Source organism: Pediculus humanus, genomic scaffold, assembly GCF_000006295.1.
Source record: "Pediculus humanus corporis 1103172108268 genomic scaffold, whole genome shotgun sequence".
Classification (NCBI taxonomy): Eukaryota; Metazoa; Arthropoda; class Insecta; order Psocodea; family Pediculidae; genus Pediculus; species Pediculus humanus.
Window position 1 is genome coordinate 115,946 of NW_002987837.1, and position 14,568 is coordinate 130,513.

Sequence of the window (14,568 nt, forward strand, 5' to 3'; positions counted from 1 at the left end):
ATGAATAAAATTTGTAAAACGAAAAATGGTAGCAAACTAGATGGTTGGATTGAATCAGATGGTCTTAAATACATTCGATTAGATCCACCAGTCGAATTTCAAGACAATCCAATTGAAAAATTTATTGAAAAATTTGCTGTCGATTTTATTTCAAAGCTCATATCGGAAGCTTTTATGATATCCTGTAAAATAACGTGGTCAATACCTTGCTCGCAAGTTTGCCACATGTCGGATTCACTTTCAGTTCATAGCGGAATTCTATGGAATAGTTTTAGATTATGCTGGACTCCAGAAGTGTTATTCAATGGTCAAAATGAAAATGCTTTACCTACATGTTTATCTACCTCCCTCAACTCTCTTTCAACTACCAGCAGTGATAATATTGATGTGTCTAATAAAATGAAATTGTCAGTTTCACATGGTAAACTCAGAGGGAAACAAATTTTAGATGTTTATAATGTGCCATTCGATAGTGATATATATGCAGTGCCTGTTGATGTAGTTCAGAATAAAAAATTAAACTCTTGTGATAAAGAAAACGAGTCAATTCACGAATGTGGTTATTCGATAGATTCAGGTTCAGATGAATACATTGTGTCTGTGGCTTCGTCTGATGATACAAGTTCTAGTCGCAACAAAATGAAATCAAAAGCTGAAATAACGACAAATAATGTGATAAGACAACCGCGTTGTATTACGGCTTCATCTTGCTCAACAACAGAACCCATACATGTGACTGTTGATGAAGTGCATCAGTACCTGAAAACATTATACGCCAATTCTAATGACGTCATAGAAAATAAAAATTTTCAACAATTTTCCAGACATTTTAAAACTCCGTTCAAATCGTTACACAATAGCACATTAAATAACGAAGAAAATATAATTAACAGTTTGAAAACGAGGAATAATAATAAGTATGTGATAGAAGAAGAAGAAAATAAAAAAATGAAAGAAAATTTAGAAACGTCGACAAAGATTTTAAGCAAATTGGAATCGAAAGAAAAATTGAAAAAATGGTCGAGTTGTCGTCCTAATTTTTCATACAACATCAAAGAAACATTGTGCAACATATTTCGTTTTAAAAAAATCCCATCTCCCGATCAATGTTTGGGAAGGAAAGAAATCAATTACAGGAGCGATGAAGTGGGTATCAGATTGAGCGGTTACGAAGATCGAAATCCGCCAAGTCCCATAACGAAACCTCCATTTTCCAAAAGAGCTTTGCCGCCACTTCCGGGAGTCGAAGACGATGATGGGGAAAAAATGGCGCTTACAACTGATTCAACTCCTTTATCCCCTCAAGAAAACAAAACGAGTAATAATACTTCTTTACCTTTCAAATCTAAAGAATCTTTTGCTTCCGTTGATTTTGCGTCCAGCATTGAAAAAGTAAAAGACGTAAGTTTTAAATCATTTTCTGTAACATAATTATTTATACAAAAAAAAAAAAATAAATTGTAATGATTCGTATGATAATTTTTTTCAGTGTGGATGGTATTGGGGTCCCATATCCGGTAAAGTGGCTGAAAAAATTTTATCCAACGAACCTGATGGATCTTTTATCGTTAGAGACAGTAGTGACGATTATTATATATTTTCACTTACATTTAAACTTAATTCTATCATAAGACACGTCCGAATAGAACATGATCACGGTATGTTTGTTTTCCTATACATTGTTTGTTTGACGTGTGCAAAACATTTTGTTTTGTTTACATTCAAATCTTTGTGTTCAGGTAATTTTAGTTTTGGAAGTTCTACAAGGTTTAAAAGTCACACGATCGTCGATTTTATAGAGAGTGCAGTCGAACACTCCAGAAGTGGTCGATATTTGTTTTTCCTTCATCGTCGACCCGTATTAGGACCAATGAGAGTACAATTACTTCATCCCGTATCACGTTTTAAACAAGTTCAAAGTCTTCAACACATGTGCAGGTATGTATGAATGGAACTTTTCCAAAGCCTCCATGTTTTTTTTTCTTCGAATGTTTGATTTTTATGTTTCTCTCTCTCTCTCTCTCTGTCTCTCCCCACAGATTTGTCATATTAAAATCAGTTAGAAAAGATCATATAAAATATTTACCACTTCCGAATAAAGTTTTGGATTATCTATCGACTCAACATTATTATTCGGAAAATTTTTTAACGGACGATCTTAGCAGCGATACATTCAAGGATAATAATAATCAATTTTGGCCTTTCGAAAATCCAACGGAGGGTTTTTCCTGAGTCAAAATCCATTCATCCAAAAAAAAAAAAAAAAAAAAAAAAAAGGCTTATTTCTCATACGTATATTTTAATAATAACGTTTTTTGCCCCGGGAAATTCAAAAAAAAAAAAAAAAAAAAAAAAAAAAAAAAAGATAAAATCTAGTCTTGATTTTTTTCACTCCCACCCCCCCTTTTTTTTTTTTGAAAGTCACTTTGCATACTCAATTATTATCAATTTGCTTTGTTTGTATTGATTAATTATTTATAATAAGGATTATTTAGGTTCAGAAAGAAAATAAATTATTATTGTAAATATGTGTGTGTATATGTCTTGCATTAATGTCAGGTTCAGGTTCAATTTTAATTTTTTTAAATTTGTTTCAAGAAGAAATCATTCGAAATGAAATGAAATTGTTTTGATTGTTTATATAGAATTCAATTGTTTTCATCGATTTGTGTTTGTTTTTTTAAAAATATCAAGAATAAAAACATTAAATAAGGCCATGCCAGACATAAATACAAGTTGCTTTTTTTTTTAATAATAATAATAATAATAATAATAATAAATACTTAAATTTGTATATATTTTGTAAATATTTTGTAAAATAAATTATTAATTTATTTTTTAAAAATAAATCATTTTCTCGATTTTTTTAAAAAATTATAATGTGTAAAAAGGTTAAATAAAAATAATAGGGGGTGGGGTGGGGGAGGGAAGGGGGAAAAACAAAAATTTATAAAATAATTTTAATTTATATATATATATATATATATATTCAATAAAATTTAAAAAAAAAAATAATAATAACAGTTTTCGTAAATAATTTGTTTTAATGAAAACTAATTTATACAGGTTTTTAAAATATTTTCAAACTAGACATAAAAATTATTTAATAAATAATAATAATAATGATATCATTATAGTATCAGTCTAGTGTGTCAAGTCATGAGTACCAATGACTCATAATAATATTTATATTATTTTTTAAAATTATTAGATTTACAATGAATTTGCTGTTGTCTGCTGTTGTTGTAATATATTTATTTATCAATTAAATTTATTTTCAGATATTAAAAATAATCCAAAAGAATTGAATAAAAAAAAAAAATAATAATAATAATTATAAATTTCGAGAAGAATATTGTTAAGAATCGTTATGGAGTCATTGGAATACCTAAGGTTTTGCGTACCAATCTTTCAGCTTTTCTATTAAATTCTTCCCTGTTTTCTCTCCACATTTTTGCAGCATCGACATTTGCTCCGCTTTCATCGTTAGGCTCTGAAAAATGTTTAATAATTATAGTAATAATGAATTTTTTTATTATATAGGTTTTTTTTTTAAAATGTGGATGAAAATTTTATTGTAAATGTTATGTTGTATTAAATTTAAGTACCAGCCAGCATGCTAACTACTGAGAGTAGTATTTTTTCTACGCTTTGAACAGGACTCCACCTTTCAGCACTGGATTCATAACCCATAGGATCATCACCCGGAGCATGAAGAATCGAAATACAAACCCTACCATCAGCATAAACTAAAAACAAAAATGGAAAACCAAATGAATTACGATTAAGAAAGTTAGTTTTGATAAATGACAGAGGAAACTTACTATTCGGATGAAACATTTCACAAGTGAATTGCATTTTAGGTGGACTAAGAGGATAGTCAGGGGGGAAAGTTAATTTGGCAGGAAAAACTCCTCCTTCAAAACATGTTCCTTCGGGTCCTCTATAAAATAAATAAAGCTGTGTACAATTTTTTTTTTTTTATTTTTTCCCTGTTTGAAAAATAGAAAATTTTTTTTTATTTACGTTATTAAAGCTTCCCATTCAAAAAAATTTTCTTCATTTACCGGTCCAGCTATAATTCCTTCAGGTGGATTTAGAGTAAGCTCTGAAATGAAAAATTTAATTTTGTGTAGTCATTATTAACAAAAAAAAAAAAAAATAAATTAAATCCGATAATGTAAACAAAAAAAATTTACAAACGTTTATATTCAGCCATTAGTCTCCGAACCGCGGAGCCTGCCATTGTCTTATTAGCATATCCTTAAAATGCAAAATATTAAATACTTTAAATTTATACAAGGTTAAATCCTTAACGAATAAACTTAAAAAATAATTAAATTGAAAATACTATTACTACACTATTCATCAAATACAAACGATATATCGAACGCTGCCTCCGATATTTTACTGAACACACTATTTCCGTTACGATTACCCTGAAAATGGTGGACGCGTTGTTTAAAACCTCGTGGCTTTTATGTTTTTAATTAATAAAAATGTTAGTCTTGTTTGAAACTGCTGCTGGTTATGCTATTTTCAAGGTGAGAATTTTATAAATTTTGTAAATTCTAACAATTACTTTTTTTTTTAACCTTTATTTATAAATACATACTTGCCGGTCACTTTCAATTCTGCATAGAATTATAGAGTGGCAGAATTTTAACTCGGCATTTGGAAATGAAATTAATAATAGGTGTAGTTATTTATACCTGACGTTTTTTATTAGCTTCTAGATGAAAAGAAGTTGGCCAAGTCTGATAATTTGTACGAGGATTTTTCATCTCCCGAAAGAGCGAGCAAGATGTAAGTTAAATTTAAAATTCACTGACCAAATTTTAAATTAGCAAGACACTTTAAAGTTAACTTTACTCGAAAGTTATTACTTGCGCTCTTATGTATTGTTTACTACTTGTTTACATATTTTGTAAATTTCAAATTAAATTTTTATGTAATGTAATTAATACTGATCTTTTTTTTTTTTTTTTTTTTCAGCATCAAATTAAAGCATTTTGAAAAATTCACAGATACTACTGAAGCTTTAGCTGCTACAACAGCAGCAGTTGAAGGTAAACTATGTAAATCGTTAAAGAAAACGCTAAAAAAATATGTTTTAAAGGATGTTCAAGAGCAACTGTTAGTGGCAGATGCTAAGCTTGGTAATGCAATTAAAGACAAATTAAGTTTACAATGTGTTTCAAATTCAAATGTGCAAGAACTATTGAGATGCATTAGGTCTCAAGCTGATAGTTTAATTTCTGGCTTGCCTAAAAAAGAAATGACTGCCATGGCTCTCGGATTAGCTCACAGGTATTCATCTACGATACTTTTTTTTTTTTTTTTTTTTTTACAATTTCAACTTTTTAATCCATTATGAAAAATATTTTTAATTAATATTTTTTCAGCTTGTCTCGTTACAAATTAAAATTCAACCCAGATAAAGTAGACACAATGATTGTTCAATCTGTAAGTTTATTGGATGACTTGGACAAAGAGCTAAATAATTATATAATGAGATGCAGAGAGTGGTATGGTTGGCATTTTCCAGAGTTGGATAAAATAGTTACTGATAATATTTCTTTTGTAAAAACAATTCAAATAATAGGAACTAGAGATAAAGCAAGAACTTCCGATTTATCCGACATATTGCCAGAAGAAGTTGAAGAAAAAGTTAAAGAAGCCGCTGAAATTTCTATGGGTACCGAAATATCTGATGAAGATGTAGAAACGATTTTAGCATGGTGTGAACAAGTAAGGAATACTTAAATATTCAGTTATAATTTTAGCTGATGTAAACTAATTAAAATTTTCTCTCACACAGATTTTGGTTTTAAGTCAATACCGGACGCATTTGCACGATTACCTCCGTTCAAGAATGATTGCCATAGCCCCAAATCTTTCCGTACTTGTTGGAGAATTGGTAGGAGCGCGATTAATATCACACGCTGGTTCTCTCATGAATTTGGCAAAACATCCAGCTTCAACTGTTCAAATATTAGGAGCTGAAAAGGCATTGTTTAGAGCTTTGAAAACTAAAAGAGATACTCCAAAATATGGTTTAATTTATCATTCAGCTCTCGTCGGTCAATCGAGTGTTAAAAATAAGGGTAAAATGTCTAGGATGTTGGCAGCGAAAGCTGCTTTAGCCACGCGTGTGGATGCATTGGGAGATGACACAACGTTAGATTTAGGTGCTCAACACAAAGCTAAATTAGAAGAAAGGCTCAGATTACTAGAAGAAGGAAGTATAAGAAAAATAAGCGGAACTGGAAAAGTTCAAGCAAAATTTGAAAAATATCATCATAAAAGGTAAAGCACATGGTTTTTTTTTTTTTTTTTTTTTGTTAAAATGGTGATTAAAAGTTATTATTTTTTACTTGCCGCTCTCAGGTAGTATTTAAGGAATCATTCCTCGAGTATGTTCAGAAGAGTGGTAAATTAATATTTCAAAAGATTTACTGACGTTAAAAATATTTTTTTCAATTGTATCAGTCTTTTGAAAACAACACTTTACTACCCTAATTCGCAAAGATCATTTTTATAAAATTGAAAATTTTTATTTTAGTGAAGTGAAACAATATCCAACTGCCATGGATTCCACAATATCTGCTAAAAAAAGAAAACTGTCTTCGGCGGAAGAAGTTAAGCCAGTCGAAGAACCGGAAGTGAAAAAATCTAAGAAAGAACAAGACAAAAGTCCCGGGAAAAAATCAAAAGCGCAAGATAACAATGTTGAAACTCCAACAACAGATTTTGGAGAATTGTCTTTGGGTAAATCAATTATAATTTTTTTTTTTTTTTTAAAGAATCAGATAAAAGAAAACGAATAATTTTTTATTTAATAAAATTTATTATTATTATTATTATTATTATTATTTACAGAAACGCCAACCAAGAAAAAGAAGAAAAAAATGAAAGGAGAAACGTCGGAAACGGTCGAGGAAGAAACTCGGACCGTAGAAAGCGAATCTAAGAAAAAGAAGAAGAAAAAATCGAAAGTAGAAGAAGCACAAGAAGAAGAGCAAGAGCAAGAAGAAGCAGAAGACGGGGAGCAAGGAGAAGTCGAAGCCACGGAAAAAAAAAAGAAAAAAAAGAAAAAGAAAGAAAAGGTCGATGACGAATAATTCTTCGTGAGCATTCATTCATTCACCCCCGCATTTTAATAATAGTTGGTAAACTAAAAATTTTAAAATATTGTTTTTTTAAAAAAAAGAAAACAATAACAATTGTAATAATTAAAATTTATTATTTTATTTTATTTAATTATCCCTTTTTTTTTTTTTTTTTGGATAAAAACGAATTTAAAAAGTAAAAAAAAACCTTTTCAGAATTATTGTACAAAAAAAAAAAGGTTGATTTCATGGCCGACCTGGCGACCGATGAATTGCAGCTTAATTAATTCATATTTTCATCATTTGACCTTTGACACGTTTTAATTTTTGTCATCTCGTAACGACGGTCAAACGATAAAAATTAAGAAAATTCAGGAGAAAATAATAATAATAATAATAATAACAATAACAATTTTTTTTCTTCCAAACCGTTTTTTTTTTTTTTTATATTTGTATTATTTTTTTTTGTATTTAAATTGTTATTATTATTATTAATTTAATTTTTTTCCTTCGTAGTTAACATTTAAATTTAATTGGTAAAAATTGAAAATGTGGAAAATTTTGGGAAAGAAAACAAAAAGAAGACTACAAATAATAATTTTCTTTAAGACAAAAAAAAAATATGGAGGATTTGGTAAATTTTTTTGTTTTTTCTGCGTGTGCGTTCTTTCGATTATTATTGAAATAATGACGATTAAGATGAAGCAGAAGACGGTGAAAAAAAAAAAAAAAATTACAATGTATTTAATGACGTTATTATTATTATTACAGATAAAAAAAAAAAAACTCAAAAGTCGTAAAAAACAAAGGATTCGTCTTGAATTTCACATTACTCATCAACTAATACAAATGAGGTAAATCAATTTTTTTTAAGGTTACGTCGTTAATAATAATAAACGTTTTGTTGTCATTTCCTGTTTATGAAATGTATATAAAATCGATAAATAACCAATTACATACTTATCGATAGTTGGAAAATATCGATCGATTTTAGTAAAACGTACGTAATTTTTTTTTTTTTTTAAACTCGGTCGTAATAATTAAATATAATTCGTCACGAAAATAAAAATTTGGGCGAAGTTTTTTAAATGTTCCACATGATGCGTTTCATTCATCTTCCGACATTAACCGGTCAAGGTCAAAACCTAAACGGTTCAAAAAAAACCTGTTAATAATAATAATAAATAAATAATTTTTATTATTATCATTATTATTTAAGGTTTTTTGCAAAAAAAAAAAACGATTGTGGTTTGAATGAATACAAAGTCGCATAGACGCCATTATTAAAAAAATTCGTCTGGCACGAACCCAAATCGATTATTTAAGTTAAATTTTTTTTTTGAAAATGGATAGAATTAAATCAAGAATCGTTTTTTTTAGTTTAAATGAAATACGTTTTGTGTAACACACATAAAAAAAATTTATCGTCTTCTGCTCCTTATTAAGCTAAACATTATTTATTTTTTTTTTTATGTGAAGCCTCCTCACACAACCTGTACGTAACGACACTTGCGTAATTTTATTATTTAAATGCCTAAAACAAAATTATTTTCAACAAATCGTAAGTTTTTCTACAATAATAATAATAATAACGAATGTTTTTTTTTTTACAATGCACGATTATTATTATTATTATTATTTTAAATTAAAAAAAAACGTATTTGCCCCGTTAACGTAAAAGGAAAAAAAAAGTAGAACGTTTATAATTTCGTGAAATTTTAAAAACGTTCCAATTTCGTTACAAGTTAAAAAACGATTACTACTCTATTCGTAACAGCATCTTTTTAATCGATGAAACTTTTAAAAAAAATTTTAATAAGATAATAATAATAATAATAAATCGTTTATTAGGAATTTAAATTTAAAAACCAAAAATTATTTTTTCGTTCGTGATTTATTTATTTTTAAATAAATTAAATTTAATTTTAAAAAAAAAATTAACGCCATTATTTAATGTTAAATATATATGGCGTGTGTGTGTGTATACCTAAATCCCTATCTCCCGTGATAATGCAAGTTTTAAAAATCATTTACTATTTAATTAACGTTTTTACAATTATATTCAGTATGAGATCAGACGCGATGGTGAACACTTCGATTGTTTTATTTGTAATTTTTAAAATAATTATGATTATTATTATTATTATTATGACAACGGTAATTATTTCGGCAAATAAATTAAATGATATTATATCGACAGATGATAGTTTAACCGTTAACGATAAGAGCCTTATACTGAAACGTTTATTTCCAACGGAAAAAATATCGAATGATCAATTAATTAAACATTCCGAACGATTTAAAAGAAGTTTAAGACCCGAATATGCATTTCCATATTATGATGATTATCTTAGACGAAAACAATATCCTTTGGGAAGAATTCCCGAAACGGGGAAACATAAAGAAAGTCATGGAATTCATGTTGCCAATTGGAGATGGGATGAAATTGGGATTTTTTTTACATTTACCGCATTTGTTGTTGTTACCGGATTGGCCAAAGTTGGTGAGTTTTCTTTTTTTTTAAATGTTATTCTCAAATGGAGAGAAAAACACTTGGGGCAATTTTTTCAAAGCAAGTTTCTTTTTTTTTTTTTTTTTTTTTTTTTTACTTTATTATATTATATAACAATTTTATTTAAATAAATATTTCATTTTTAATTAATGCATTTGAAAACTTGTTAACATGTTTTTTGAAACACAAAAATTTAAATGTATTGATAAGGGGGTGTGCTCTCCATTTGCAACAATGAGGAATTTTTTTTTTAAAAAAATAATTAATAATTTGTTTTGTTGTGTCTAATCTGAATTTGAAGGAAAAGGAGTTGATATATTTAAGTTAAAAAAAAATTACATAAATTTTCAATAACATTTATGTTAATTGTAATTTTTATTGAATATTTACATCACATTCTAAATTGTTATTACATAATGCATATAAATGAATTTAATACACATGCTAAAGTATTTTTCACACTAGCATACATTTTTTTTACATTAATAAATTCTTAAAATTATAATAAAGTAATTTTTTATAAAATAATTAATTAATTACATGCTTTTTTTTTTTGGGGGGGGGGGTGGTGGGGATGAATATTTAAAATTAAGCATTTTTTATTATTTTTATATTATAGTAATGTTAACAGTTCACAATTATTTTCATAATAGTTCAAAATAATTAACAAAATGTCGATTTAAATGATAATTTTTTTTAAAATAATGCAAATGTTTTGAATGAATGGCTTAACGTAAATTGCCGTTAAAAAATTCGTGCGCCAAAAATTTTCTAAAGCCACGTCCTTTTTCCCAATTAAAACATGGCATGCACGTAGTGTTTCATTAACGACTTTTACTTTTTTTTTTTTTTTTTTTTTGTTTTGTGTGTTTAAATAAAAATTACACCGGAATAAATGCGAATAAATTTAAATTTAAATAAAAAGTGATAATAATAGTGATAATAATAATAGTGATAATAATTACAAAGCATTCGTGCATTCATTATTAATTTTTCACATTCGATGATTGAATGAATGGCAAGTATTATTACCAAAAAAATTATGGAATTTATTATTATTTAAAATTTAGGAGCGTCAAATTTTATATATATATATAAATGAAACTTATATCGTATTTCCATTTGAAATAAAAAATTTAAATTTTATACAAGACGCCATTTAATTAAATATATATATATATATTGTTTTTAAATCTTACAATATGTGTACAAGTAATTTTAATTAACTTCTTCTTCTTCATCTACTAAAATTTTCAATTGTCTTTTTCATTCAAAAATGATGAATTTTAAAATTAAATTTTATGAATTTTTTAAATTCTGATTAATTTTTTTCTCTTTTGCATTTATAGGTTTTCATCATGCATATTGGTTGTCATCATGGTTACCTGAATCCTGGTAAGAATGTTAAATTTATTTTATGTATTTTCAATGCTTTATTTAAAGTTGAGATAATAAGCAAAATTATTGATAAATGCATATTAATTAATTTATTATCATTATTATTAAATTTCAGCCTCATGATTATCATGGGAGTCATACTAGGAACTATTTTATTGTAAGTAATGAATATTATTACAAGAAGGGATCAAACATCAATTGTTGAGGAGGTAATATTTAAATAATTCATCTAAAAGAATAATAAAGAAAAATCTAAAAAACAAAAGAGTCAGTTGAAAAAAAAAAAAAAAGAACATGAATTATCTTTTACATTAAAAAAAAAAAAAATTCTTTTGTTTCAATTAAATTTTTTTTTTTTTTTTTAGTTTGAGTGGAGTTCCTGAGCCAGAAAATGAAGCTGATAAGGTCGTGCCTGATGGGGAATTTGCATTACCAACTTTTACTCCAAGGCTATTTTTCTTGATATTACTTCCACCGTGAGCATAAATAAATTAAATGTTAATTATAAAAAAAAAAAAAAAATTTTAATGAATAATATTTTATTACCTTCAATTACAGGGTTATTTTAGAATCAGCATATTCACTTTATGACAGATCATTTGCTGATAATTTAAGTACAATTTTAGTTTATGCAGTTGTTGTAAGTTGAACCTTTTTTTTTTTTTTTTTTTTTTTTTTTTTTTCCCACATCACCATAAATTTAATTTGATATTCAAAATTTTATAAAATGGCAGAGAGAGAGATTATTTTATTTTACAGGGTACGTTAATAAACACTTTTCTCATCGGACCTATATTATACCTTCTTTCCATCGGAGGACTCATGGGAATAATTAAATTGACGATGACGGATACGATTGTATTTTCTGCACTCGTTTCAGCAGTTGATCCTGTTGCCGTTTTGGCCATATTTCAAGAAATTGGAGTTAATAAAGATTTATATTATCTTTTATTTGGTGAATCTTTACTCAATGGTAGTAAATTATTATTTATAACAAAAAAAAACAAACAAATGCGTGAAAAAAAATTTACGAGAAATACTTTAATGGAGTTTTAAATAATTTTTTGCAGATGCGGTCACGGTGGTTTTATATACAACAGCCGTCACGTTTACAGAAATGAAAAATGTCGATGGTAGTCAATTTGGCCTTGCTATCGTTGCTTTTTTTACAACAAGTTTTGGCGGTTTAGTTATAGGAATTTTTTTCGGTTTGATAACAGCCCTAATAACAAAAACTACTCAAGATGTTAGAGGTACAGAGTCTTTGTAGTTACAAATAGAAAGTTTTTGAAATAATTTAAGTAATTTTTTGTGTTTATTTTAGTCGTGGAGCCACTCGCAGTTTTGGGAATTTCCTATCTTTCGTATTTAGCAGCAGAACTTTTTCATTTTTCCGGTATTATTTCAATAATCGGTTGTGGAGTCGTGCAAGCACATTATGCTCTAAAAAATATATCAGATCATTCTAGAACGACGGTGACATATTTTACTAAAATGATAAGGTGAAAAAAAAAAAAAAATTACTATTATTATTAATATCTTCATCTTTTTTTTCTATTTAACGGTGATAAAAATTTTTTTTTTTTTTGTTTTTTTCAGTTCGACAAGCGATGCTATTATTTTTTTATTTTTGGGAATGGTTTTAGTGAGTAAACGACACGTTTGGCACACCGGTTTCGTTTTATGGACTTTGTTTTTATGTTTTATCTGCAGATTTATAGGTGACGACGAATTTTCCGGGGGAAAATTTTCATTCGAATTAAAAAATAAATAAATAATAATTGATATCTTTTTTTTTTTTTTTTTTTGGCGTTAGCCGTTTTCTGTTTAAGTTCTTTTGTAAATATGTACAGAGTTCGAAAGATAAAATTTCAAGAGCAATTTATTATGGCTTATGGAGGTTTAAGAGGAGCCGTGGCTTTTTCATTAGTCGCCATGTTGGATAAAGACGTTGTTAAAACCCAACCGATTTTTTTAACCACGACTCTTATAGTCATATTATTTACAGTTTTTATACAAGGGGGAACGATTAAATGGCTCGTCAAATTATTAAATATAAAAAAATCTTCGAGTGATGAAAAAACAATGAATGAAGAAATAAATGATAATGTAAGTATATCCGCCATATTTAAAATGAAAAAAAAAAAAAAAATGGAAAAAAAAAATAATAATAATAAAATTTTTGGTAATTTATAGATAATGAGAACTATGATGGCTGGTATAGAAGAAATTTCAGGAGTTAGAGGAGATAATTATGTTCGAGTAAGTTATTTATTAAACTATAAACATCAGGAGGTACTATCGTTTCATTTTTTATATAATTGAATTTTTTTTTTTTTTTTTCCCCAACAGAGAAAAATTCAATACATTGACGAAAATTATTTGAAAAAAATTTTTCTAAATACTACAAAATCAAACAGTTTGACGAGACTTTACGAAAAACTTGCATTGACGCAACACATAGCACATTTGTACGGACCTGTCGCCCTCATCGAAGATCAAAAAGCGGATATACTACACGAAGATTACGTAGAACCCCATAAAAAATTACTTAGAAGTGCATCCGTGAGATATTCGATAAAACCACCCGTGAAATTACCAGAAATATTTCCGGGAGTTCAATTGAGAAGGAGAACTTTATCGGATACACGTCAACCCCATTCGATAAACTTGGGAGGAAACAATACGGAATTAAAAGCCAGCACCGAACAATTGCGAAGAGCGTTTAGAGCTAGCGCGTACAATAAGGTATGATTTATTATTATTATTATTATTATTAAATATGAATCGTACGTGTGAACGTAATATTTCAGCTACACGAAAAATATGATCCCAATTTGATAAACGACGTTGACGAACGTGAAATGTTACGACGCAGACGTCAAACAGCACATAGGATAACATATCAGGCTGCATTATCACATCGTCATTCCATCGCTGCCAATTCGGATGATGGTTCCCAACCGGAAGAATATAAAGTTCCACGTAGAAAACTTCTTTCAGGTATTTTTTTTGTCAAATTTCAATTTTTATTTTTTTTATAAAAATCAACGAATCAAAATAATTAAATTTTTATAGGTTCGGATGATATCGATCCGGAAACATTGGAAGGTATCGACGTGATATTAGAAAGAGCACGACAAAGAGTTGCTAGAAACAATTCAAACGCGGATATATTTTCCGATATCCCTCTGACGCCAAAAAACGAAGGAAGAAATAGTTTTTCGACGTCGTCTCCTCTCATTCCCCATAGAAAATCAAGTTTTTTCAAATCAAACAGAAATATAAACAGACCGCGAAAAGTTTCAAGATTGTTGGAATCTTATAAGGAAAACGATAGCAACGAAGATATTTCTCATAACAACGACGAGACTCCTGATCCCGCAACACCTCAATCTCCCGTTCTTCAGGAGGTTAAAGTAGAACAAGATTTGACAAAATCACCATCATCCGATTCGACCTCTCAAGATTTATCATCAACTAATAATTCGAACGAAAAACCACCTGATGAAGTTCACGAATCAAAAGTTTGATAATAACATTTAA

The 14,568-nt window shown here is 28.0% G+C and overlaps 5 protein-coding genes across 5 annotated transcripts; 4 read left to right on the forward strand and 1 right to left on the reverse strand.

Moving 5' to 3' along the window:
- Phum_PHUM500510 (uncharacterized protein) lies at positions 1-2,232 on the forward strand (the record flags this gene model as incomplete). Its single annotated transcript, XM_002430768.1, has 4 exons — positions 1-1,401; positions 1,490-1,658; positions 1,740-1,938; positions 2,040-2,232. The coding sequence occupies 4 exons, from the start codon at positions 1-3 to the stop codon at positions 2,230-2,232; spliced, it is 1,962 nt and encodes a 653-aa protein (XP_002430813.1).
- A 1,136-nt stretch (positions 2,233-3,368) lies between these two features.
- On the reverse strand, positions 3,369-4,246 carry Phum_PHUM500520 (ubiquitin-conjugating enzyme E2 G2, putative; the record flags this gene model as incomplete). The annotated part of the gene is made up of 5 exons (XM_002430769.1): positions 3,369-3,493; positions 3,609-3,749; positions 3,825-3,943; positions 4,027-4,108; positions 4,204-4,246. The coding sequence occupies 5 exons, from the start codon at positions 4,244-4,246 to the stop codon at positions 3,369-3,371; spliced, it is 510 nt and encodes a 169-aa protein (XP_002430814.1).
- A 253-nt stretch (positions 4,247-4,499) lies between these two features.
- Positions 4,500-7,124, forward strand: Phum_PHUM500530 (Nucleolar protein NOP5, putative; the record flags this gene model as incomplete). The annotated part of the gene is made up of 7 exons (XM_002430770.1): positions 4,500-4,544; positions 4,730-4,806; positions 4,996-5,310; positions 5,406-5,751; positions 5,822-6,309; positions 6,566-6,771; positions 6,883-7,124. 7 exons carry the CDS (start codon positions 4,500-4,502, stop codon positions 7,122-7,124), a joined length of 1,719 nt encoding a protein of 572 aa, XP_002430815.1.
- A 2,055-nt stretch (positions 7,125-9,179) lies between these two features.
- On the forward strand, positions 9,180-10,291 carry Phum_PHUM500540 (uncharacterized protein; the record flags this gene model as incomplete). The annotated part of the gene is made up of 2 exons (XM_002430771.1): positions 9,180-9,615; positions 10,278-10,291. 2 exons carry the CDS (start codon positions 9,180-9,182, stop codon positions 10,289-10,291), a joined length of 450 nt encoding a protein of 149 aa, XP_002430816.1.
- A 535-nt stretch (positions 10,292-10,826) lies between these two features.
- On the forward strand, positions 10,827-14,555 carry Phum_PHUM500550 (sodium/hydrogen exchanger, putative; the record flags this gene model as incomplete). Its single annotated transcript, XM_002430772.1, has 14 exons — positions 10,827-10,836; positions 10,974-11,019; positions 11,138-11,179; positions 11,388-11,498; positions 11,581-11,662; positions 11,782-11,995; positions 12,093-12,275; positions 12,347-12,524; positions 12,622-12,743; positions 12,839-13,131; positions 13,219-13,284; positions 13,375-13,770; positions 13,836-14,025; positions 14,101-14,555. 14 exons carry the CDS (start codon positions 10,827-10,829, stop codon positions 14,553-14,555), a joined length of 2,388 nt encoding a protein of 795 aa, XP_002430817.1.
- Between the last annotated feature and the right edge of the window lie 13 nt (positions 14,556-14,568).